This window comes from Heliconius melpomene, chromosome 6 (genome assembly GCF_056956725.1).
Source record: "Heliconius melpomene rosina isolate 202511_hmr_F chromosome 6, ASM5695672v1, whole genome shotgun sequence".
Lineage (NCBI taxonomy): Eukaryota > Metazoa > Arthropoda > Insecta > Lepidoptera > Nymphalidae > Heliconius > Heliconius melpomene.
Window position 1 is genome coordinate 8,795,011 of NC_140394.1, and position 26,492 is coordinate 8,821,502.

Sequence of the window (26,492 nt, forward strand, 5' to 3'; positions counted from 1 at the left end):
CCCGAGTAAAAATACATTTATACGCATGGTAAATGAGTTAAAATATATAAAACACTATTATTAGTATATTATTTTATTGATCATTCAGAATTAATAACATTTAAAGACATTTTAAATTCATAAATATGCAAAATAAATTCATAACATCAAATTAATTCATTTTTATGGGCAAATTAAATTTAATCCATATATTTAATACAGTAATATCTAAGTGATACTTGTGTCATGCATTTTCAACTGATATTACAGTTATGATGTTCAACACAAGTTCCATTCAGAATGGTCCGGATCGACGACATAAGCTCTTGCAAGCTCTCATAAGCCAAGCCAAGCAGCCGTTGAAATACTTGTGCTGGTAGACACTTGCCGAGGTTTGTCAAGCGTGTGAACGACGTATTATATGACAGAAAGAACACAGAAAGTCAAAAATTAATTGCCAATCGCGTTGATTTGTTTGTTTGCATATATTTAAAAATTATTTAGTAAAGTAATAAAATAATTTAAATTAAAATCTATTAAAAATGTTAATAAATAGGAAGAACAAACTATTGTAAATCAATTATGTCGGCTCGCAATTACATACTATCTGCCCGGGAAAGAAATATTAGTAAACTAATTGATTATTTGCCGCAAATAAATCAACAAAAATTTGATTATCGTTCAAGCCAAGAGCTGCCTCCCCTTTCTGCTAATACAACTGTTTTGGCTAATCGAAATTTAAAATACTGTTATAAAATACCACCCTATGGCGACGATAGTCCCGAAAGAGCTAGTACTCCATTTTCAGACTTTTTTTCAGAAAGTGAAACAGGTTTGTATAATGTTTTATATGCTAAATAATGTAATTATTAAAAAATATTATTTTCATGATCGAATTTTTATTTTTGAGATTACCATGCAATAATACCATTCTTTTGGATCTGTTACATTGATAAGTGGCCCCAATAATAGATTTTCTTACATATCTTCCATGTAAAGACAGCAATCAGACAATTCTACTTTTTGTATAGATTTAACTTTTTTCTAAAATTATTGCAATTACATCATTGTTGCACATTATTGATATTCATATATCTTGAATTCACACTTTATGCCTAGTGGGGTAGAGGGCAGAGATATACAAGTATGATGTCAATCATAATCTTTTAGGTACACCAGATTTTCGAAGTGAGGAAAGTGACAGCAGTTCTGGTTCAGCCTTTAGAAGGAATACAGCAGAAGCTACGAAAAAATTAACATATGAATGGGAACAAATTGAGAGAACTTTGTATGATGAAGTTGGAGAAAAGAGTAGTAGACCTCAGATTCTTGAAGAATGTAAACAATGGAGGCAGTTGCATCCTCAACTTAGGTATTATTAGTTTTTTTACATACTTTTATAAAATCATGAAAATGTTACTGTTGCGGGATTTGAACCTATACCTCTTGGAAACCATCCAAGCACTCTGACTACTATGCTATATGTTGTAGATTAAAAAAATAGAAAAATTATCCAAATAATCATAATTAATAAACTATATTTTATTTCTTAATTTTATTGTTTTAAAATACATTTTTTTTGTTATTACATAAAATAAGTAATTTAATATAAGAGAGTATAAGTATAATTTACTTCAGGGTCATTGGTAAATCTATACAATTACCAGAAAAACGTATATGCTACCGACAAATGGATCATGAAGAAGTAATTGCAATGCATTACAGTGACTATGAACAGTTCAGTGAGAGTGAGGAAAGACTATCTCAAAGCAGTACTGATGTCACCCCAGAAAATTCCCCTAGAATTCCCATTAATGGTGATGTTTTATATGAACCAAAGCTATCAAGGGAAAAGGTTTCTTTCAAATTGGAAGAGAATGTTGACTTGCCGAATAGTTTTTGTTCGTTATTGCACATAACACCAATACATATTAGAAGTCCGTCCCATAAGAAAAGACATAATGCTTCAATACTTAGATCTGATTTGGCCTCATCAAGATGGATGAGGAAAAGACCGGAATCTTCTATACACTGTGAAAGGAACAGTGCCAAGTCCTTTGTTTCCCTAGATCCTAGGAATTACATTGCATCTGATAATAATAAGTTAATGAATGCTAGAGTGTTAACAGCAAGACATAGGGAATTGGCTCGGCTTGAACCTTTGTATACAAATGAAATGGCGAGAACTAGTAATAGTGTGCCGCAGTTTAACTTACGGAAAGTGTCTCTGCCGCCATTACTGTTGGAGGAAGAAAAGAGGAAAGTGTCGGTAGGATCAGCTAAAAAGGTGTTGAGGTCTAAAAAGACACCAAAAGGAAACAAGGATAAAGCAAAAAATGGATAATATCCATATGTTTTTAATTTTTGTTGTCATTATTAGATGGATTGTAAACTAAATACTAATTGAGAAAATTATAATAAAAGAGAAGAAAACATTTGTATCAAGGATAAAATAATGTAACTTAAATACAGTTAACAAAGTCAGGTTTTGAAACATTGTGTGTTAGTGGTGGATTTCAATATTACACTTTGGTTGCCTTTACAGAGAAAGATAAGGAAATAAAAGGATAATATATCACAATTTTCATTATTATATTGGCAAAAGCAATACATAATAATTATTATAACATTTTTTCACAAAAATAATAAAATCATGGAGAATGAAAGTAAATATACACTTAGTTTTTGAAAAAAAATCTATAGAAAAGGTGCTAAAACTTTGTTTTTGAGTTATTACTTCTACAGAAATGAGTTATCTCAAATGTATAGATATGACATATGCACAATTCAATTTAAAATGAATCAACATTTTAATTTATCAATATTTAAATTTTTTTATTTGAGTTCTAAAATATTCCTTATTTTGATATAAAACAAGAACTGTAAATTTAATTTCGAAAAATCTAATCAAGTTATGTTTTTTATTCAATAGAAATTATGTATTTATTTATTTATATTAATAATTCTTTAATTCTGTCCGTCCAAGAGTTGTTAAGAATTTGTATAGGATATTAAATATAGTTTCAAACAAATAAAATATTTGCATGTTAAATGTTTGTTTTTTTATTTACTTGACCTGACTGACTGACAATGTATAAGTGATGCAACTGGTGGTAAAAAAAAAGTGAAATTAAGTACAGTCTGCGAGGTCTAAGATGAGCTTTGAATTTTTATTTCATTCCCTCGAGTGGGAATCGAGCCCTCAACCGTCGAGTATATAATCACGGTTGTACCCCTGCGCGACGACGCGAAGGCCTAAAAATCCTATTTTTAATCAAATAAGACACAAATGTAAGTTTAGAAAATTAAAAATCTGTTAAAATTTCTAATAAGTAGATATGTAAGTAATTATAAAAGCAATAAAACCACAATTTCAAATACAAATACAGAATTTATTTTGATATTTACATTATTTGCATTTTATTAACAATCAACATCAACAATATTAAATAATTTGTTCTCGTGGTGTGATACATTTCGAACAGTCGGGGTAATATTACATTTTCCCGAGTTGTGCAGTCGTTTCGCTTTAGTGCACACAGCAACATTTCCAGCCACAAATCATAGCAAGCCAGTTTATACTCTATTTATTTAGCTATATTCTTTTTAAATTTTGGCAGTTTGTATGGGAAGTGTTGCTATCGTACAATTGTCGAGGCTTATGTAATATTACGTGATAATGGCAACACACAAAACTTGACTCGCTAATCAGGTCTCTAGTTTACACTGATACTATAAAATCGATTATTTCCACACATCGATTTTAAAGTGCCAGCTGTTGGTCTAACGGATGATACAAGTTTCCACCAGAATAAATATTTGAATAAAGTGTAAATAGTGTTTACACGTGATTCCATTAGCGAGAGACGTGGTTTTAGAGGAAACTCGTATGATCCTTAATAAGCGTTTCGTTTTTGTATCTTTTCGCAAGTATGGTGATATAACTTTTAAATGGCTGTCTAGAAGCGGTGACGTATGGGGTTACGATATGAGAAATTTGAGCAACTGCGAAGAAAGCTGTGAGCTTGAGTTCCTGGGCTGCCATGAAGAATCGGGATTTTATAATTAATATACAACGAAACTAAAACGCTATGAACTAGTATCGACTTAAACCTGGCTAACAAATGAAATGTATAAATGTGTTTAATCACAGGAACTGAACGAACGTTAGAAACAAAGCAATGGCAACCCGCGACGTAAATGGCGGCATCGGGCCAGAATCTGGTCAAGTATGGACATCGCTCTGTCCCGGCACTGGCGTTTGCGGATTTTATGAATGACATTAGACATAGATAAAGCATTTTAATATATTTTTACTTATAATCTAAAATTCATAAGTGGCTAAATATAGGCTTAGGTTTTATAGATCATATTAAACGTTTTAGGCAGTCTAGGTTTGCTCTTGGACGCCTAACTAACGCCGCACGCGTCAGTGCTGTAACAGAACAAAGAACAGCGTCGGACCCTCACTGCGATAGCGATCTCTCCTTACTATTTTTTATATTTTCATTTACACAATATAAATTTAAATTGTTATATTTACCTCACAGCCATCATTATATATTGATTCTACGTTAATTAAGAGGACTATGCGCATAACACGACAGATGGCGTCAGCTTACAAAAAGGGTCTAGCGTACATTCGTAATATAGAGCGTTAAGATTTTAAATACGTATATAATACATAAAAAATTCATCATTCTGTTCTAAAAACGTTAACAACCTCAAGCTATTAGCAATAGTCAACAATGTTGTTAATTCTAGGATTTAATTCGCACTGAACCTGGAACTACCTAGATGCGAATAGGCGTTAGTTATATTTAATATATAGATATAGAATTAATGAACGTGAGAGTACAGTACAAGTATACTTGGTGATGTTTACACTTGATTCATAGATCATTTTTGTATTTATTATACGAAATAAATTCTGTCTGTCTCTAATACATCTATTCATTGTGCGTGCTGCACGTTATACAATGTGAATTTTATAACAAAAATAATAAATGTTTTATTTTTTGGTAATCTAAGATCCGATTTGTACTACCTCGTCGTATATTAATATTTCTGTACATAAAAATTATACTAATAACCCTTTGTAACCATTGGCATCCATAGATCCATAGACAAATGGACTTCTAACTAACAATAAACTATTTTTCTCTAACTTTTAACCGGTAACTGGATATACAAGGCATCTATTGATATGGCGTATAACGACAAGCGCAATTTTATTATAGTAAACACTACAATATTACTAAAACCAAAAATAGAATTTCTGGGGGGGAAACGTTACAAATCGGATCGTTTCAAGTGATTGAATATAAGACAAGACGGTTTAGAATTTTTCACGTCGTAGTGGGCCACGGTCGACTCAACATCCATTACGTACGACATTAGACCTCAAACAAACACGCGCAGAAGGACTCAGCTATATTCTCTCTCGTTAAGGCGATTACAATTAGACACTATTTAAATTGCACACTGATCCACCTCTATAAACTTTTAATTGCGATAAATATTTGTAATGCTGTATAAAAATATTAAAGAAAAAAATCGTCATTTAGTATTACCCTTACATTAACATTCATTAGCGTGTATTTTACATTTTTACAATGAGACGTCCGAACTCTAAACCTATCTAGCATACAGTGACAGAAGCCTAATTCACAACAAACTACACACGACAGTATCGAATATAAACTTTAAAGCAGCCGTAGCCATCTATTTTTAATGCAAAGGAGGATTTATTTTGAAAATTTCTTACGTAACATACAAAATTACATTTGACTATTTACAAAGAACTAGTAATGTTAAATAGAATTCGAGCATAGCTGAAGGCGGTACTCTAGCCGTTAGTTAGGCATGCATGGCTTTCTACTCCAGTCAAAACTAAATTCTTTTAAACTTTCATAATGTGGCTGAGGCGGCTGTTAAAGTAAAACTTCTGAATATTGAACTCAAAGGATCCATAAGTGGAGTCGGGAGGCAGTCCTAGTATAAACATTCGTACGTTTACCGTCGGCCCTAAATAGGGATCTGTGACACCCTAAATATTTTATAATACGATTTGAAATCTGTCAATTTAAAATTGGGCATTATTTGCATATTGATTACTTAACCAAACTGGTGATTTCTAAAAATGTACATTGAATAAGAAAAATCTGGACAGACCAATTAAATGGTTTAAACTATCTATCGTGCACAACCATCTCATTTTAAGACATTAGTTAAATTTAGATTTAACGTTCGACATTGATGTCTTGTCATACATCGTCTATCTAGGCATCGACATTATTTTCGTGTAGCTAACTCCTATATATTCCCGAAAATAGTGTTGAAAGTTAAAACGAACGTGTGAGTGCAAATATGAAGATATTATACTATTACTCAAATTCGAAACAAATATTTTAAAGAGAAAAGTATAATTAACCTAAGATATTATATTACATGAGAAAAATATGTGAATACAATTATCACATCTGTTGTTAGGATTATTTAAAATAATTTTTATTGCATGAAATTCGGAATATCGATTTTGGCTTTCTAAACGGTGACTACGAACTATACTTGTACGAGAATCGATTAAAATCTATCTCGATTTTTGTACTTTACCTAAAATTTTACATGATACGGGGCATATAGTACAGTTATGGCAGTATGTATACTCAATTCCATTACGAATAAGTTGTGATATCGTTTGGACCGAGTTTCTTTATGATAAGACTGTCATACCTGTCTAGAACAAAGTAGCACCTGAACAAATTGCCTGGAACGCTCAAATTACTTAAAAACGTTTTTTATTATATTTAAATACTACTTTATTTTAAGTTGGTATGAAAAAAAATCTTTATCCTACATATAAAATATAAGAGTGGTGTCGCTTATTCTAATAAGAAATGCCGAAAACATTTGGTGAAACGGTGTTAATGTATTATATTTATTAAATCCCCTTTGACAAATTATTTTAAAATTCGTTTAATAATTTTATTTTACTTGACAGTTTCACCACGTGTTCCAGCTCTTAGGTCCACACAGATTATAACTGACAAGAAATAACAAAAAAAAATAAATAAAATAAAAGTACATACAATTAAAAAGAAACAAAGGATCTACTAGTAAATGATAAATTGACAGTTGTATCAACATGTTGATGTGAACATCGTTGTCATATTAATAAAAATATTAATAACATTTACCAATGGAGACTACGTCTGCATGAACCCCACGGACTATGTACAGGATGTTTGACAATGAAAATGACATTATTAACTTTTAACAATTCAAACATTGACTAGCATTAGTTGAGGTATTTAATTCGTTAACATCTAATGGTGTGGTGTTACGTGGCGTGCTCGACGCGAGTAGCTGCGACTATTCTAGTAACCTATACATAAATCGTAATCTTCATCAAACATCTTGTAATTTAGTAATAAATTATTGCATTACTTTCGATAACTAGATGAGTTTCTATACGACACTAGAAACGGTGAGGCAAGTCCGACTAAATTAGTAAATTCTAAAAAAAGGAACCCTCATTAACTGCACGATTAGTTCGATTTATTTTAGTCTATAATTTGTTTGCAGTTAATCAAAGTTTCTCCTTATCTAATACAATAATCTATGAGAGTCCACAATCGTCAAAGCACCCGGAGTTTATTCTAAATACATCGCAGGCTTCAGAAGCCATATTATAACAACGTTTTCAAAATAATATCACACATTTAGCGAAATTCACTTCCACTCTGCTTCACGTATAACGCATTGAACATTCTCGCAATGGCAAAACTGTATGTTTATATAATTTAAGTTCTCTTTTTTTATTGTGCAGCGCCGCAACCACGTCCTTTGACAATCCCCGCCCTATTTTAGGAAATAAAAAAACAAACAAAACAAACCAAAAATATTTTCACAAAATTTATTAAAAAAATAAACAAAAAATCTATAATAATGATGTGATTCGGGTAAAATAAATATTTTCTGCGTAGCGTCACACACAGAAAATATTAACAACCCATGTCTACTCTATGATTACAATAATAAGAAAAGATATAATAATAAAAACTAATTATACATTGAAATTAAAATAATATAAAGATGAGCAATGGAACTGTATGCAGACTACCATACCGTGCAAAAAGAAGCTTGAAAGCCTTACCACTAAAATGTAGAATTCAATGAGAATCCAAAGTTAGGTCGAGTCAACTAAAAAAATGTGTTATGTGAGTACAATATCGATCAGTCGGCGATTAGTTACAGATAAATGCTTAGAATATCTACGTTATAAACATTAAAAGTGAAAAATAATCTACTGATAAGGAATGGTATCATACAAACAAAAAAAATATTACGCAATAGTTATATAATCTGTTTAGCAGATGCAATTAAAAGTTTAAAAAAGGTTCCATTTACGTTGAGCATTAGTGAAGTCCGTTTTGACCTACCCTCTTTGTTTAGTCAGTTGTGTCTCCATACTTGGATGTGTATTGTCAAAATTTTTTTATTGACTTTATACGACCTAATTCACGACTAACATTGACATCGAAAGCTTTCTAACTATAATTTTGACTTTATACATCCATTTATGAGTTTTGAAACATCCTGTATAACTGTTCCGATTGAAAGCCACACAGATTTTCTAGGTGCTGTAAGAAAATGACTGCAGTGCGGTATCCGAGAAATGACCGTCGATAAGAGAAACAGGAAGATATATAAAGAGAATAGAAGTGTTGGAAGATAAAAGAAACAAACAATAATTCAGGAGAACAAAAAAAATCTAGAAAACCGTGTAACGTGAGCGCAATGACAGATTTACAAATAAATTGAACAGATTAGATATTTTTTTTGAAGACGGCAGCAACGCAGCCATTCGTTATGAAGCACTTTGTTCGAATTCATTTGTTAATCTATTTTTGTTTTGTGGAAAACTAACTTGGATGATGTTTAAAACAATATTAAAAAAAACCTAGGTAGGATTTGAAAGACGTTTTATAAGGCTGCCAGATCTCGGGGATTTATATGATTTCCCTTTCTATAAACATTTTAAAAATGTATTAATCATTTTTATTATCTAATCAGTTTTTAAGAAGCTAACGCTATTTTTTGGAAAGAAATAAACACAACTACATAAAAACAAATAGTAAAAACACTCCTAATATATTATGGCAGTATCACATTTTAGAATATCATACTAACAGGCCGATACACTAAGATCTGGCAACCCAAAAAAGTATCGATATCAATCGAATGATTGTATGTTTATATCGACAAAACTAATGCATGATCGATATTGGATGGACAGCTGATACGTTATACTGTAAATGATTGTTAAAAGACACAAATTTTTGTTACAATCTGAAATATTTTTGATCTGTAAAACCTAACATAATATTCCAAGCAAAAAAAAAAATTCCATCTGGAAATATTTAGGCGACTGTATTAATGGAGGCTTACAATTGACATAATATACCATCTTAAATCCCAAATATATCCGGTTTGGCAACCTCGTCTTAATATTATAGATATCCGAAATAAGGTAGGTAATCTTTCGTCAACTGTCATTGCTTACGAGAGGTTTACAACTGACATATTATAAAACCGAACCGATATATTCGATCTGGCAACCTCATATTCTAGGACTATAGGACTATTATTAAGGGTAGGGTAGGGTAGGGTAGGGTTGTCGGTGTCAGTTGCTAGGGCCCTATATATAGGAGTAGGGCCCGTCAGTGAGGGCGCTGCACAGCAATAGTCAGGACGCGTCGTCTTTGCCGGTTGTTCGTCGGTTCGAGCGGTACTCTACACCTGGGTCGAACTGCATTAGCACGAAAACCTGGGTAGGACAATTTAATAATAATAAAAAAAAATAGTTTCACGCTGTATCCCGCATAAGGCAGGGTAGGTAGAGGGAACTTTGTGGAAAAGTTTTAAGACATTACGTTTTAAAAACACCGCCCAATTTTAGTGTCGAGTGGTAACTCAGTGTCGCGCTTCGTCTACCAAAGTGAGAAACACATACGAGTAAATGTTGCAAAAAGTGTATAAGAAATTCGACGTAGCTTGGTAAGAACGTATGACCTAGGAGTTAGAGCGCTTGGACAGCCAAGAGCCGCGGGTTCGGGATCCGTTACGTCCAAATTTTCCAAAAACATTTTCTATACTTATTACAGAACATAAAAAAACATATATAAGAATTATCCTTACCTGATCTGTCGGTAATAAACAGAAGTCGTCAGGCGGGTTTGTAATAACGTATCGTTTGCTGCTCGCGTCGCAAGACGACGATGTGTCTCTAAATCTGTATAGTCCTATGCACAGCATGCCGTAGGTCCTCAGCGCCGCTACGAAAAGGTCTCCATACTTGCCCGCTTCACCGAACTGTGCTAGGGGCCCGTCGTAAAGAGATATTTGACCTACTCGGCATCGGTCTCTGTGAAATAAAAAAAAATAAAAGGTTTTTTATTGGGCAAGGTTATTTAAGGGAAAGTTACGAAAAAATGTTAGTAAAAGGCGAATGATTTATGCGTTTTGAAAAGAAACCAGAGGTAAGAAAAGCGATAGGGGAGATAGAGCGGCCTCGTCCTCAACTGGCACGTTGGGAACGTCGTACCTAATCAAAAAACAGAACAAAACAGATTTTTCGAAGGGAGACTATTGTTGAGTGGCGAACTCTGTCTACCCTGTTATATAAATATATGAGACAGAGGAAGAAAAATCCATAAAGTGTACATAATATAATAGGTACTTAAATAAAATTAGAATTTACCTATTAGCCAAGCTTTCGGGCGTGGAATACCCGCCGCGCAGGCCGGCGCCCTCCGCCAGTATGAGCTCGAGCTCGGGCGTAGCGCCACCCGTTATCAGCGACCGGATTAATGTGAGCGCGTTCTGGTTGAAGTATGTCTGGAATTTGTGCGAATTATATATATATTTCCTTTACCCTGCATCCCGCATATAGCAGAGGGAAACTTGGGGTTAAACAGTCCGTTCCCCGTTTTTTACACAGTTTTTTAATTAAAAATATTATCATTAATAAAAAAAACAATTAATATCGAACTCACAGTAGACATAAGCGAGTCCAAGACACTGACGGCGAAGGCAGTCCCGCAAGCGAACGGCTGCGTCAGGTATAGCTCGGTGTCCGGATCGTCATCGTCGTCCTGGTCTAAGAACTGGACGTTGCTGTCGTTTACCAGTTCTATAATTAAATAATTGTTTTACAATCTCTATTTATACTGAACTCGTAATTCATTGGCTTGTACATTGGTACTTACTTTACAATTATTAAAATACAAATCATGTTATCACGCACTTTAGTGTAATTCTTACAATCTATTTGACATTTACTCGATTTCAAACGATTGAAAAGATTTGAAAGTTTACTTTGGTTTCAAAGAAGGGTATGAAATTGATAAATTATTTTAGATTTCGGTGTCTTTGTTTTAATTGTTTCATTTTACATTAAAAAAACTGTAACTTTACTCGTTCATACAACGTTCATCAAATTGCTATTTGGATCGACAAAATATACACCAATAAATACTATACCAAAAAACTACACATATAGAGGTTTGAACCCATAACTACTAAACTCCGTGATACCTACCAGTCATCATAAGTACATTAGCGCCATAAGTGGAGCCGCGTCGTTGCAACACTACCGGCGTATGACTAACCGTCAAATATTACAGATTTGATATCCAACGGAACCGGGAAAGCTAAATTGACATCCAAATACTAAAAATAGCACCAATATACTATGTACCCACCAGTAATCATGGGCACGTTGGCGCCATAGACCGAGCCACGTCGCTGCAGCAGCACCGGCGCAGGGCCCACCGGCGCGGTGTTGTTGCTGAGCACCCCGATGGTATCGTCGAATGTCATGGCCTTGATGTTCAACGAAGCCAGGATAGCTTCCTTGTCGGCCAGCGTCGGGTCATCGTTGGATGGCACCTTCGCTGACAGTATGCAGCACATGTCACATAGGTTCACATTAACTGCACGCAAGTCGGCACGGCTTAGCGGTGAACCCTGTTTGTAAAGGAAAAAAATATTTTAATTGATTAGTTTTTAGTTTTGATTAACTTTAAAGTAAAAGAACCATTCATTGTAAATATTGAAAACATTGAAACATGGAAAAATAAATGGTAATAATTTTCTAGTGAGGACTTATGTGATGAGTATAGATATTTTTAAATTAATAAGTATAAATATTTTTTATAACACCTCATTATAAAGTTATTTCTATTCTATTCAATTTTTTCATCACTCAATTTTTCAGTTTCTACCTATTTTAGAAACATTAAGTAATAAAATGTGGGTTACTTTATCATAAGCACAGCTATCTCAAACTATAATTTTAAATCTAATATTTGATATAAAAATAAAAGACCTACTTACATTCAATACAGAAATCTTGGGCAGATTCTGCAACATCTTCCACTCACGTCTTATATATTCGACGCTACCAACTATGACGACGTGCTTCAGCTCGTGGTAGTGGAAGTTGGAGGCTCGCAACGGCATTACCAAGTTCCGTAGACCTATTAACGGGGAGTCGGGATCCGCAAATAGACAGACTACCACGTGACCGTTGAGGACCGTCATCGCCGCTTGGTTTCTGTCCTGTATTAAAAAAAATGTTTAGTTTTTTTATTTTTATTATAAAAAACAAAACTTTATTTTAAAACTATTAACTTATAAACCTGTGGTCCCCCGCGTGGTCAATTGGCAATAACTAAGATTGGTATACTGTGATATTCCTGAGATTAGTGCTAAGAACGGACAAACATGCTTTATAATATTGGTATAGCATTCGTACCATATACATAATGTATAGTAAAAGTATTTTATAAACGCACCATTTCATCTAATCGTACCGAGAAAAACATTCAATCAATTGAGATTTGAAGCCACAACTATAAATAGTCTAGCCAACACAACTGTGCCATAACGACCACGCATCCTAACAATAACCAAAGACAAAATAATGTCTTTCAACCAAAGTTTCATAAAATATACATACTAAAATACAATCTTCTAGATTCCTCGCTGGACTCCAATGAAACATTCCCGTGGAGTCATACTTCATTTCAGTCTTTTCGAAGTCGAAATCTTTCGACTGGTCGTCAGCGAGGCCAGCCGGCAAACTTACGCCATTGCTGTTTTGATTCCCGCCACTACTCCTACTCGTTGGCCTAAATTAAAAAAAATAATAAAATTTGACATTTCCGATTCCCGCCATTTTGTGTTGCGTGCTTTGTACACAGTGCGCAATTCAGAATTCATTTGTGTGCTTTTAAAACTTTGCTTGTTGTATTATTCGGTGATATTTTAGTGGTTTTGTTTATGTTTACGCTAATCAGTTTAGATATAAAAAAAAATGAATATACCAAGTAACTACTAATGTTAAATAGCAAAATCTACAAATATTTGCAAAGAAAACCATTTTAAGTATCTAAATACGTTATATTGGTATATATTTTCTTTTTCTTGGCATATCCATTACGGCTACAAGTATAATTAAAATAATATAATTATATAGCAAATGATATAATAACTGCACAATGCTAATTCAACTATTCCTAAAAAACTAAGTATCATACACCTGGAACTTAATTTCATTCTTCATACATTCTACAAAAAGTCGAAAAGACAAAAAGTGCCGTGCTTAGATAGGAATGTGATTATTTTATGATGAAAATATGATAAAATAAATTTAAAAATTACAACAATACAATTGAAGATACAATTCTACATCTACACATAGCCGTTCACTACGAAACTGAAAGAAAACATTATCAACGTCAAAACTACCGATAGAAATTATCTAGGTGATATATAATTATATAGAAATTACATGAGTTTTTTCACTTCGTAGGCTAGATGATAGGCTTGGTAATTCGTATCTTGGTCTTGCGTATTCCTGCAAACAGGGCCAGAATATCGTCTCCATTGTTCCGATGAGTTGGAAAGTGCAACACAATGGTAATTATCATAGACAGATATACAATATACATGTGCCGTGCATACATTGTGCACTTCGTGCTAGCAGACATCGAATGCTTGTAAAAAGCAGTAATAATATTAATTTGACAGAAAAGAAAACTTAATTTTTACAGGGTTGATTTTGATTAATTACATATGAATATTATAATAAGATATTTTAGATATCTATTTAGAATTTAATGTGATGTAGGGAATTACCTAGGTATAAATAATTATATTGTATGTGGTAGATAGTTACTTATATTATATCGTTTAATCTGTGCCACATTTGGATATTATTATTATTACCATCAAATATTTTTAGTTATCTATACCAAAGGTATTGCCAATGTTGAAATAAAAATGATTCACCTGTAGACTGTAAGGCAGAAAGGGTATTATAACATTAGTATTAGTATATAAAACATTTACTACTATAAAGCTGAATGACTTACGTGTCGGGCGGAGCCCTGTTAACGTTCGGTTTGACTTTGTTGACTTGCCTCGTTGTGTTCATCAGTTGATTAGCTGTTGGTGACAGTAGAGCAGTGGGCGCACTCCGGTGATTACGATTTATTACTAGAAATTTACAAAATTTTACAGCATTCTTTGGTGGCTATGCTTTAATAATGAGGATATTTTTTTCTCGACTAAAAAAAAAGAAAACAAAGTAATTTGGTCCGACTTATTGTGAGTATATATATTTTGGTGCGATATTTCTATATTATCTCTATATAATAGGAGAAACAGAAAAATCTAACGATGAATTGTAATCAATTTGTGACTTTCTTAACCTACTTACATACATATACACTATAAAAGCCTATATAAATCTGTAAAACAAGCATTATATTAAAATACAACACAATGTGTAAAAGATGATTTTTTTGACCATATAAAATTTCACGTTTTCCCATTGCCTATTGAAGATTATATTAATTAAATAATACTTACAACTAATATCTTCGCCCCTTTCTCTAGCGATTTCACCTTGAACAACAAACCAAAACAAAATGATTAGAAATAATTTGAAATTCAATTCGTTAAAGAAATGAATTCATCACAAACATTATGCAAAGGTACATAGGATCCAAGCTACAACAAGAAGCTCCAAGGGCATTCATTCATAGGTTTAAAGAAACAGTAAGATGCATGGAAGGTTCGCAAGGCAAAGGGGTACAAACCAGAAAATATGATGTTCCGCTTTAGAGTTAACCAAGAAGCATAGATCAATGAAATCTTCTTAACCTGGGTTCTTATGCGATGCAAAACAAACTGTAGTTGGGTCGTGTTAAAGGTTAAATCCTAATCTTTATGGGAGGCTCGCTTGCATAGCGATAGTTAGACTAGCTGGGAACATGCTCGATAATGCAAGTCAGACCTCGCAATCGCTTCCAATGCCATGTGCTATGAAAGGCGTGAAGCATCTAAGTGCAACTTGCTCAACCTATGCTGGCTTGTAAATGTGTGGACCGATGAATTAAAAGGAAATAAAAAATCACTCTCATATTTAGTAAATTTCGTATGGACAACTCCGGAAGCAGTAACATTTATATCACTTTGGGAATCGTGTTTTAACTTCATACAATACGTGTTGCTCAGTTGATCCTATGCTAAACCAGTACTAAACTACTACTAAATGTACGGTGGCTGTTCCTTTACGTTTTTAAATAATTGTAAATAAATGCAGAAATTAATCAATAAGAATTACAAATAAAAAAAAGTATGTGCTATTAATAATATTTCATTTGGTTTTTCCTTAGAACGCGATACCCAAAGCCTTGCCAACAGAATTCACTACGTCCATAATTGTCAATATAAAATTTACAGTGTTAAATTCCTTCGGTGTGTAGTTAAACACTAAAAATAATAAGAAATCACTCAATCCCGTGGGATGTACCTCGAACATGGACCTTCTTGGGCAACTCTGGCGGCGTGAAGGTGGGGGGAGGATGGTGGTCATCTGCAAAACATCAGCACAAGTTCGCATTCCGATACACCACTTAATAATACCTACACATCGCAAGTACTGTTTGTTACCACTTAGTTATGAAATTTGATGATACATTTATAAAAGAAATGACAAATCGGCTTCACCTTAACATAAAGCAAATATTCCAAAAGCTGTGTAGTTAGAATTGACAAGCATCCATATTTTAGATATGCATCAAAAATGTGGTAAAGGTGAAACTGATGTTGGAAGACAAATTTACCATAAAGAAACATCAATTATTTGTATAAATTACATTAAATTAAGTTAATTTAATTAAAACATTCACATGCAACACACTACAACTAACACAGACAATATTTAAACAAATTCCAGACAAGCTTGGTGTGTAACTAAAGACTACGCTACTGTTAATATTTATTAGTTTTAGGTAAATTTCTTTAATAATGAAAAAAATGACTAATGTTAGTGGGGATGGTATGATATTTTAGGGGTGATCTTGGGAGGTTCTGAGCTTTCTATATATCTAAAATTAACGATAGTTCGAGCTCTAATAATGTAATTTTCAAATCTTACATAAAATACAGTAGCGTATACCAAATTTTCGTCTGATCTGATGCATTGATCACAGCAAGGTCCACATATTTCTATCGAGGCGGGGCCATCTAATTTTTAAATTAAACGTTTCCTATTGCAACATGATGAGAATTAGAAAAATTTTGTCTCAATTATAAGCACGTAATATAAAAACTATAACTTTACAACATCCATTTCAGAGGGACTATCGATGCAGAATTAGGGTTCAAATATACTCCTAGATATACGTTTATTGTTTACGATAAGTAACATTAACAAGACCAAAAAATAAAATGACATCACAAATTTCTCTCTATGTTTAAGTCTAATAGAGAGGCGAAACATCTAACTGCTGTATGCACATAGATAACGTATACAAAACAATGATAACAGGACGATATTGCTATATTTGGTGCGTGCGAGTTGCGACCACCGACACCGTATCGACACGACATTTAGGTTGTACGCGGACTGCAAAATTCATCAATTTGGTTACAAAATTGCGAGTTTTAAAACTGATTTTGCCTTTACAAGTGGATCCTTGTAACTCAAAAGCTTAATATAAACAGTAATTTCATATTAATGGTAAAATGTGCGCAATTTTGGAAGCAATAGGACAATTTGAAGTCCACGTACTGTCACCCGTACATTGATACGATTACAAGAGTTACGTACTTGCCCGGCCAACCATCTGGACGGCTCGTACGCCTTTCCTGAATGTAGCCACTGAATTAAGAAACAAACGTTTACAGCCTGTTAAATTACATTATGATTATATCCTGCTTGTATGAGGGCACTTGGGTAGGAGTAAGGCAAATAAAATATATATAAATGTACATTATATGCAGACAGAGATGCAAAGCTTAGAGTTGCTACACATTTTTTATTAGGTGACCGAAGTGTTTCTTATTTGGCTTTTGGTCACCAATATTCTGATTGATTTTTATGTCGGTGCTTATGTTTTTAAATATGTATGTTATTCTGGACAAAATATTTTAATTTTTAAATATTTTTTTCATATTATTTACATTTGTCATATCAAAATTTTGAACTATGTAACTGATTATTGGTACCCAAAAGCAATATTTTAGACCCTTTCCACTATACCCTATTATTTAACCACAGTCAAGCAATATCGTAGTTTAATTGTGTAGTAGCTTCGCTAACTGCGTGTGTGGTATAAGTGATAGCATACTGTAGCCCAACTGTATATTTTTGTTAGTTATGCGGTTAAATTAGTACAGTGAGGTACGGTAATAGTGATTTTACTCCGTACCGTCGATACTTTGGTACGTATTAACACTTTGTTTCACCATCCCCGTCTGCATCATCATCATTCCGACATCTGGAAAAATCCAAACACTGACACACACGTAGGCTCTCGAGGAAATTGGGAACTTGATGTTTGATAGAATCAAATTTTTAATTTCCAAGGTTTTGGATAAGATAACAATCGTATAGTGACCACTTATGTGTGAGAAATTATAAATTTGAATTCACTAAATGCGATGATATCACAATGAGTAGCGACCGTATCTCTGGACCGTGCGTTAGTTTTATTAGCACAGGCAAGCTGGAACTGTTCTATGAAGCCTTTCTTGTTCCGAAGCTCACTCCCTATGAATTGTTTAGCGTATTTCATCACTCTGATCTTTCTGAGACATGCTTTCATGGATTTGCATTATAGACAGTGTTCAAACTAAAGTGTCTGGGATTAAATGAAGGTGCAAGTTGCTTTGCGAAATTCAATTCTACTTCAATATCATGCATATGCCTGGGCTCTGAGTGCATCATGTCAATTTATATCTACGCCTCCATTCGTTCTAGAGTGTCGGAAAATCGTGAAAACAGTGTAGCTACAAAAGATTTGCTTGCGATTGTGGTGTTTGTATACATTGAATGATGCACTGGACAAAACGAGGGGGCGGGAATCTCTCACGAGGCTTAGAAATGATATCAGAGTGCTTTGAGTCCATTCACGAGCAGACAAACACAATGAATGCTAATCGAGCACGGATCATATTTGTAGCCGATCCAGACTGTGAGGTACGGACACCACTAAAGCAACTCAAAAGTATACACGAAAATAAATTGAAAAACGTCAATCTGTATGCTTAGGTGTGGTGCAAGTTACCTATATCGGCTCCAACCTTCCGCTGGTGCGCGGTCACTAAAAGTTTAGGCCGAACATATTAATTTCTCACATATAAAAACAAAAATAGTGACACATCGAGATCCTAAAGTGTAAAATGTAAAATATAAATATTAAAGTGTTATCAGTGGTCCTTTAGAGCAAGTGTTACGGTTCCAGAAAGAATGTCACAGAATTATGTTATTAAAAAATATTTATTATAAATTGATTATTATATATTAATTAATTTGCAAAATATCTTGGACTTTCCTTTTTAATTAAATCATTAGTTGTTAAATAAAGCAAAGATCTTACAATTTTTGCATTTGCATTTCTTGATGAGTGTTTCATCTTTGATGTCTTCGTGACATGCTTTGCAATAGTACCACGCTCTGAAATGAAAAATAAAGAAATTTTATTTGTCTAGAAATATATTTGTGTGTGCCCAATTACAAAAACACTTTCGTGTTTTTTTACGCTGTACCCCGCATATAGCAGGGTGGGCAGATGGACACACTAGGTGTGTTACCCATTTCGTTGCTCACTTTTAGTCCAATTTTCAAGTGCGTGTTAAGTGACGGAAATGAACAGCGCGCCTCATTTTTAATAAAAATAATATTAGGTTTAAAGATATTTATTTCTCAAAAAAGACTTTACAGTCACTTACATGAGATTTGTATAATTAATGTTTACAAATTTAAAAAGTCAGTCTTAATACTTGCAAAATATTCTTCATTCTTGCTTCTTCTTACTTCATTTAACTTAGTACAATAAGGTAGAAATTTATATAATATTAATTACTAGAGGGTAGAAATGTTCTTTTAGTATAAAGTTGTAGTTACAATGAGTGATTTTATAATATTTTTATAGTAACATTTTATGTTTGTATTTAAGATAGTTTATGAAAATATATTAAGATAATTTAGATTTAATAAGTATTTAAAGTATAAAGAGTTAATACCAGCAAGCCATTATGATAGAAATTATATATAACAAATTTTATAAATATTCCGAATAATTTGTATGAATATGTTTACATAATTTAGATTTAAATACATTATGCGAGCTAGCATTTCTTATGTCGTGGGGTAATTTGTTATATAGTAGGGCCCCGTCAAATGTAATGTTTTTCTGGGCAAATTTAGTCCGGACCTTAGGTATAACAAGTAAGCTGCCTCGGCGAGTACTACGATTACATATTTGTGAGTTTTTAATAAAAGATAGGTTTGTATGGATGTTACGGTTTATGATTTTTTTAATTAAAATGCATGTGTTGTACGTGTATAGTTGCTTAATGTTCATGATTCTTAACTTAGTGTAAATTGTTTTTGTAGAAGTAAAATATATTAACATATTAACAAACATTTCAATCTTACCTTTTAACTTCATCAGCCGATTGAGCAATGAAGAATCCTTGTGTGTTCGCATGAATCTTCGCATTCCTCGGATTGATGGATATCTTGCTGTCCGCACCCTCTTCGCCTTTGATCTCGATAGCCAATAATAACAGCTTAAGTTTCGTGAAACATAACCTACAAATGCATTATTTATCTAATCCTGTGTTTTTCCTTGCAATCAAGTTATTAGAACTAATAAATATTAATATTAAGGAAAGAACAGTCAGTTAAAGTAAGAAAGCATACAAGAAATCATGAAATTAGTCAAAAAGACAGTCATGGACAAACTAGAATTGTTAAATCAAAGCAAATCGGACATCTTACTCGCTTGCTTGTGGAAAGCTCATTCCAGTGAATGACGTGGACAGAGTCTCCGTGTACATTTCGCAACCGGTACCCTGCAGGTAATCGTTCTGCCAAGCTTGCGTGTCGGGGGACTGCAAACAAGTGGGACGTATGCTGAAGCGAGTGCCGTGTTAGTCACAGGCTTACAGACGTTATGGTATCTATTGATGTGTGTTTGGACACACGAGTCGCTAACAAATTATGTAAAAAATGTTAAGCAAATGTATCGCATATCATAAATATATTTACACATAATATCAATGTACTGATGTTATATAAATTCATAAACAACTAAACGATTATTATCAGAACTAGCCTCACTGGCAACCTGTTTTCCAGTAGATATCATAGAATTCAGAGAACATGCATATTCCTTAAAGAAAAAAGGTTTCTCACTAGATATGACAACAAGGATAAGCTTACTCGTGTGCCACATATTAATTAACAATCACTTATGCTTATAATACAAAATTTACAATTAGTTCTCTACAATTCCTATAATTATACTATTCTATAATCAGGTAATCTATAGTTATAGTGCCAGCTATCAGGGTCTCGGTGACGACCTAAAACAGACGTTTTAGAAGCGACGGTAAGCTATATAATTGTTAGTAACGTTCCTCGACATTGAACTAGTACGCGTTCAATATCAGCTTGCAAACGATCGTTGACTTACTCAGCGGCGTGATTAAATAGTAATCCAATAAACGTGGAACTCAATGTGTCTGTATACATTTCCATTCCGGTACCTCGTTTGTAGTCATATGTCCATTTAGCTTTTCGTCGTGACTGCGAAAATGTCGCATATAATATGTTAGGTTAAAACAGCCGCGTTTTTAATTATTATAGAATAATGAGTAGAATATTTTATTTTTACATGGCATCTCCATTTTATGTAGTGAGAAAGAAAAAAATTGTGATTTTACACTCAGTTGTCCTTTCAGTCCACGTACAGACTAAATGATAGACTCATTATTGTGTTTGGAACATTTAGATATTATAAATAGAAATAGTAATTAAAATGATAATAGATATTCTCTTAAGTGGGATTTGAACCCATCCATCCAAACTAGTACACCAAGTCAAATTAATTAAAAGGAGTGAAAATAAGCTGACCGTTTTAAAACTTCTCATAGCAAACAAATTGGCCATCATTGTGGAGAAACCGGGCGCGAGACAGCTTTGCGCGATGAAACCCAGCTTCAATTCGGCTAAGCAGATCACGTCGTCGCCCTGCTTCCAATCCCATGATGGAATATTCAGGAGGTAGGCCTAGAATTAAAGAAATCCTCATAAGATCTTTGATTTTCACAATTTTTACACATTTTAAATTAAATTCTTAAACTGGACTACTGCAAACAACCGCCGGGTTTCTAAAAATAAATACAATCTCTCTTTAAGCTGTTCTTTACCTTGTTGTGATACTGCATTAGCTGAATGATCACTCTGATGTCGTCAGAATAATTCTTGATAGAGATAACCCTCATAATATTCGCTGCATCCTCCGCGTCTGGGTCCTGGCAATACTTGTTGGCCAACACCAAACACGCGTCTGCTTCGTGTACCTAATTTATATTTGCGTTTTAAAGTTAGTGCTTTAAATGGAATATAGTTACTGCAACTTGATTTTTTGATCATAACAATTTTTTTTTACTTATTTCATGAAAGTTTGAATAAATCAAAAGAAATCTCTCATAATACAATTGTTCTATAAAATATTAAAGAAACAGATTGTAACACAGTCAACAATTATATTTTTAAACTTATTTTAAGTTTTATTGGAATTATTGATACTTACCGATTTTTTTTATTAAGTAAAAGTTAGTAATTTTTCTTTTCGAAGATATAAAACCTTAAGCTAAAGGTGATTGCAGAAGAAAATACATCATTCAAATCAATTAGTTTGTAAAAAACACAAGAAATTAAGTATACTATAAAAATATCGACATAAGCATAGAAAGTGTTCAAAAGCTAACATCTATTAAGATTGACATACAAAAACGACTAATGGTAATGTTCCGATACATAGTATATCATTAGTCACTAATTAGGAAAAAGCAGATGGATTACACGTAACATGCTAACTGACATTCTCATACAAATGAAGCCATGCATCTAAACTTACCGTAACACTCAACAATATCGACAATCGACATCTGTACTTTAATCTACTAAATCAAGCCAATTTTGAAAAAAAAAAGAGGAAACTCTTTCAGCGGCAACCATTAATGCCAATTTGTTCTAGCACATTAAAAAAATGTTTTTGTTAAGTACTTTGAAATATCGATTGTTTAGAGAACACTTAGTGGCCAAACTCGCACACAACACCCAGTTAGGTTTACAGACACATATCGGCCGTGTGAGCCAGCTGGGGAGAGACGGAACAACAGTAGCGATAGGCACACAAACAGCCAGGTCATGGCATTAGAAGGGAACTGTACATCACGCTGACGATAGAACGCCCTCTCGTAACAGTATCGAACGAGCATCGCTCTACGTCTATGGAAAAGACTGCACAGCTTCAAACCGACACCACGCCCAAATATCACATCGTTGTTTGTGCAGTTACTTACTTTTACCCTTTGTAGGTCGATTGGATTCATAATGGTGCCTTGAAAGAATTCCACAGTAGTAAAGTGTCTCTTGAACAGGCCTTCGAGCTCCAGGTCGGGCGGTTTCCTGCCATCAACGCTCAGTTAACTTTACGGACCAGATTTAGGCCAACCCGCCGCCTGTTTCGGGCCGACCGTACCATGCATTCTACCAAAATACGCGGTAGTGAAGTGGGACGGGAGCGCCCTCTACTGGCCGACAAGGTACCCCAGTCCCACCGGAAGCAATGATTGCATCAAAATAATCACAAGATAAAATTACCAAAGTGATAAATCCTACTGTGACTATGAAACAGCATCTTTACAGAAGAAAAGGTCCGTATGCATAATAAATGAATAAAAAATACTGGTTCGATTAGTCGCGATCAATGATAAATAAGGGCCGTGCGGTATCTAATTGCCTGCACTATTTCGTCTTACTCTAACCTTGACTCGCTCAAGGTCGACGGCATTCATCATTGTACCCTGAAAAAACTCGACGGTGGTGTAGTGACGTTTCAGGAGACCTTCCAGCTCTAGGTCAGGCTCCTTTCTGAAAGCGTCGTTCGATCGTACATGATTCACCACCTCTAAACTCATTAATTACCGTTCAATAATATCTCAATATCATGTTATGTATAGTTACTTTGCTAAATACGAGTATAAGTTTATTCTAGGTATAAATTTATATAAACATTACTAAAATTTCTAAATCATATTTATTACCTGTGTAAAAAAACAACCTCAACATCCACATCCTCACGATCCTCATGTAGGAAGTCTTTTAAGAAATGGCTCACTGATTCGTACGTTATATGTCCACATACGACTATATGTCTGAAATCGTATAAATATATTATAACATTTATCCTGGCAAGCTTTTAGATAGTTCTACTATAAAAACTTATTACTTTATGAAGAAACAATAGAAGCAGTTAAAGCTTTATTTTAGATTTTAGCGTTTATTATTAAAATTTAATCTTCAGAAAACAGCACAAGAGTTTTAAATTCAAAGCTCAAAAATGATTAAGTATGCTTTATCTTTACAAATATTTAAAAAGCAAAATTTTACAAAAGCTAATTTCGACAGTCAAAAGAAAAGAAGAAAGAAGTATAGCAATATAATAATTCAGGTTTTATTCAACATCTGCGTTTCACAAGGTATGACAACACAAAACAATATTTAGGTATCAACAGAGTCAAATAAAACCATGGATGACACAAGCGTGATAGGACTACGAAAACAAAATCTTCATTCAAGCTATGTTCATAGATGTTGTTTGAAATGAATCATGTATTACGTGTAGTGAGCAGTATTCTGAGCTGAATTAATATACCTAGCTATATTGATAAATGAAGACTTTGCTTAGTAAAATAAACTTCAATTTACATTTAGCTTCTTGTTCGTTAACTTGTGATTGTTTAACTATCTAATATCTCTAAATATGATGTGAGTTTTATATTAATATACCTAATGATATAGAAAATGAAAGAAACAATCACAAATTATTGAACAAACTCAGTTCCCTTCAGGATTTTGTAGCTATCTACCGCACTAAATAAAAAATTAACAAAAAAAAAAACAGCATAATGACATCACTTGGGTAATAACCACCACTAATACAAAAAATAAAGTCCCTTGTTAAGTTCGCGTAATATTTGATGAAGTATTTTAAATATTTAATGTTGTGTATAGTGTACAGTTGCAAGTAGTTTTTCAATTCTATAGTGACTTCAAGGTGAATGTCGTAACGGTCTTCAGGTCTATAGGCAATATATAAAATGAAGTTTGCGTGAAGAGTTTAAATATTTTTTAGATATATATATAAAAGTAGTTGCAATATTCAACAAAAATTAACTACATTCACAATTGCCTTTAGACGATCGTAATTGACTTTAAAATAAAGGCGCGACGATACTCAAAAGCTTGCCTCTCAGTACAGTTTTTGCTAAAAACTATAGTTCTTCGTACAATAATAATGTTGTAGTTGACATGATATGGCTCAGTTCTTTATAAGTTCAAGTTTAGAGGATAGGTTAGGCACGGCATGGGCGTGGGTGTGGGCAACAGTAACATGTCGAGACAATGATGGCGTACGGTGAGTTAACGTTTACAAAACAAAGAATACGGAAGAGCAAACGTTAGTACTTGACAAACAAGAAAGTTAGAAAGAAATAAAAATAGAACAGTCGGCAGTATCTAAACACAGCATGCAGTACAATATCTATGTATTCATCTAAGGTGTGGCAAAGGAACTGAATTCATTTTGATCATAAATCGTTACAATCTACTTTATGGCTGCATAAATTCGCAAACAATTTTTAAAAGTTACAAATTTAAATTTTGTATGAATGATTTGTGTATATCTTCTCTAGTATGATGTCAACCATGACAGATGGTATGCCGAAATCTAAACTAATTTGGCGTTAACAATGTCCTCAATGCACACAGCCTTGCCACGCTCTATGAATTTATACGTTAAATACATTACACTAATAACCGAGGGGTCGACTGAAAGAACATAACATATTACAAACATTAAGAGGGTCAACATTACGAGTACATTTACATAAGACGTGCAGGAGGGAGGTAGGTAGGTCGCAAGGGCAACAGCCCCCCGCGCGGGCTCGCGCAGGAGCCGGCGTAGGAGCTGTCGACCGGAGCACGATTACACGACATACACGACAACTCCAACAACACACTACTGTACCACTCAACATTAACTCGCCGCAACTAAGCTTTACGATTACCATTAACATTCCTCATTACGTACGTACGTACACTAACAGAAATAAATAATGATACCTACGAGTATATGACGAGCGATTACACTAGCCACTATCTGCTGGTTTCTATTCAACTTTATTCATACCAATTTAAAGTAACATAATTTAAAATGAATATCGACTCAAAACATAGATAACGCGCGGGACTCGCGTCCCGCCAAAGATAAGTGAGAACACAGAAGCGTGCTAAGAGAGGAAAGGAAGATATAGATTTACAACACGGAACACATTCAACGGAACGGAGTGAAGACAGCGGCTCACCTGCGTCCCCGCTCATTCTTGAGGGTGCCGCCATACTTGGGTCTAGTGCCGATTAAGTCAATTATCTCTGGGATACAACTGGCAAATATCGCCTAAACGCCGACAGACAAAACAAGACATTCACATTCAAGTCAAGATGGTGAGTGAGGCGCGGAAGGGAGCCGCCCTGTCGGCTGGCGCGGGGCGGCTCCGTTGCGCGCGGGCGGCGCGGCGGTCGGGCGCAGAGCGCGGGGGGGCGCGCGGGCACTGGCTGTGTGTGATCTCGGGACTCGTGGCGAGGTGCCGGAGCTAGCGCTACAGCGTGGCGACAGGCATCGTGTGCAAGCGAACAAACCAAACACTACTTCATCGACAGCATTACAAAACATCGGCTCTCTCCACATCTAGTCTCGTTAGAAGGATTAAAAAGCTCAATGGTATCTCGAGTGTAATTTACGAAAAAAGGCATGTAGTAGTGCGTCGGTCGACCGCGCGCCTGTCTCTCG

General features: G+C 34.2%; 2 protein-coding genes across 20 annotated transcripts in view; one reads left to right on the forward strand and one right to left on the reverse strand.

Moving 5' to 3' along the window:
- The first annotated feature begins 375 nt into the window (after nucleotides 1-375).
- On the forward strand, nucleotides 376-2,876 carry LOC146538378 (uncharacterized). The gene is made up of 3 exons (XM_085187176.1): nucleotides 376-811; nucleotides 1,150-1,351; nucleotides 1,618-2,876. The coding sequence occupies exons 1-3, from the start codon at nucleotides 562-564 to the stop codon at nucleotides 2,321-2,323; spliced, it is 1,158 nt and encodes a 385-aa protein (XP_085043302.1). The 5' UTR covers nucleotides 376-561; the 3' UTR covers nucleotides 2,324-2,876.
- Nucleotides 2,877-3,350: 474 nt separating this feature from the next.
- The window catches only part of slo (calcium-activated potassium channel slo), a 68,043-nt gene continuing 44,901 nt past the window's right edge, over nucleotides 3,351-26,492 (reverse strand). For 2 of the 19 annotated variants that reach the window (XM_085186533.1, XM_085186531.1), the window contains exons 8-26: nucleotides 23,686-23,796; nucleotides 22,942-23,047; nucleotides 21,781-21,933; nucleotides 21,485-21,640; nucleotides 20,348-20,460; nucleotides 20,003-20,158; nucleotides 18,942-19,018; nucleotides 17,772-17,840; nucleotides 15,869-15,931; nucleotides 14,923-14,958; nucleotides 14,424-14,547; nucleotides 13,841-13,906; nucleotides 13,007-13,178; nucleotides 12,382-12,606; nucleotides 11,748-12,012; nucleotides 11,040-11,176; nucleotides 10,745-10,881; nucleotides 10,183-10,408; nucleotides 3,351-9,811 (exon numbers count right to left, since the gene is read on the reverse strand). In XM_085186533.1, coding sequence (XP_085042659.1) covers nucleotides 9,731-9,811; nucleotides 10,183-10,408; nucleotides 10,745-10,881; nucleotides 11,040-11,176; nucleotides 11,748-12,012; nucleotides 12,382-12,606; nucleotides 13,007-13,178; nucleotides 13,841-13,906; nucleotides 14,424-14,547; nucleotides 14,923-14,958; nucleotides 15,869-15,931; nucleotides 17,772-17,840; nucleotides 18,942-19,018; nucleotides 20,003-20,158; nucleotides 20,348-20,460; nucleotides 21,485-21,640; nucleotides 21,781-21,933; nucleotides 22,942-23,047; nucleotides 23,686-23,796 — 2,473 coding nt within the window. In that variant the 3' untranslated portion in view covers nucleotides 3,351-9,730. Of the gene's footprint in view, nucleotides 9,812-10,182; nucleotides 10,409-10,744; nucleotides 10,882-11,039; nucleotides 11,177-11,747; nucleotides 12,013-12,381; nucleotides 12,607-13,006; nucleotides 13,179-13,840; nucleotides 13,907-14,423; nucleotides 14,548-14,922; nucleotides 14,959-15,868; nucleotides 15,932-17,170; nucleotides 17,222-17,771; nucleotides 17,841-18,629; nucleotides 18,666-18,941; nucleotides 19,019-20,002; nucleotides 20,159-20,347; nucleotides 20,461-21,044; nucleotides 21,158-21,484; nucleotides 21,641-21,780; nucleotides 21,934-22,941; nucleotides 23,048-23,406; nucleotides 23,513-23,685; nucleotides 23,797-26,007; nucleotides 26,100-26,492 lie in introns of all 19 variants that reach the window. The other 17 variants (XM_085186538.1, XM_085186535.1, XM_085186551.1 and 14 more) reach the window with 16 other exon arrangements.

What these genes read in the sequence shown, in the direction of transcription:
- LOC146538378 (XM_085187176.1), top strand. Translation starts at nt 562, where the DNA reads ATGTCGGCTCGCAATTACATACTATCTGCCCGGGAAAGAAATATTAGT. An exon ending in TTTTTCAGAAAGTGAAACAG is followed by an intron (nt 812 to 1,149) that starts GTTTGTATAATG and finishes ATAATCTTTTAG; the next exon opens with GTACACCAGATTTTCGAAGT. An exon ending in CAGTTGCATCCTCAACTTAG is followed by an intron (nt 1,352 to 1,617) that starts GTATTATTAGTT and finishes AATTTACTTCAG; the next exon opens with GGTCATTGGTAAATCTATAC.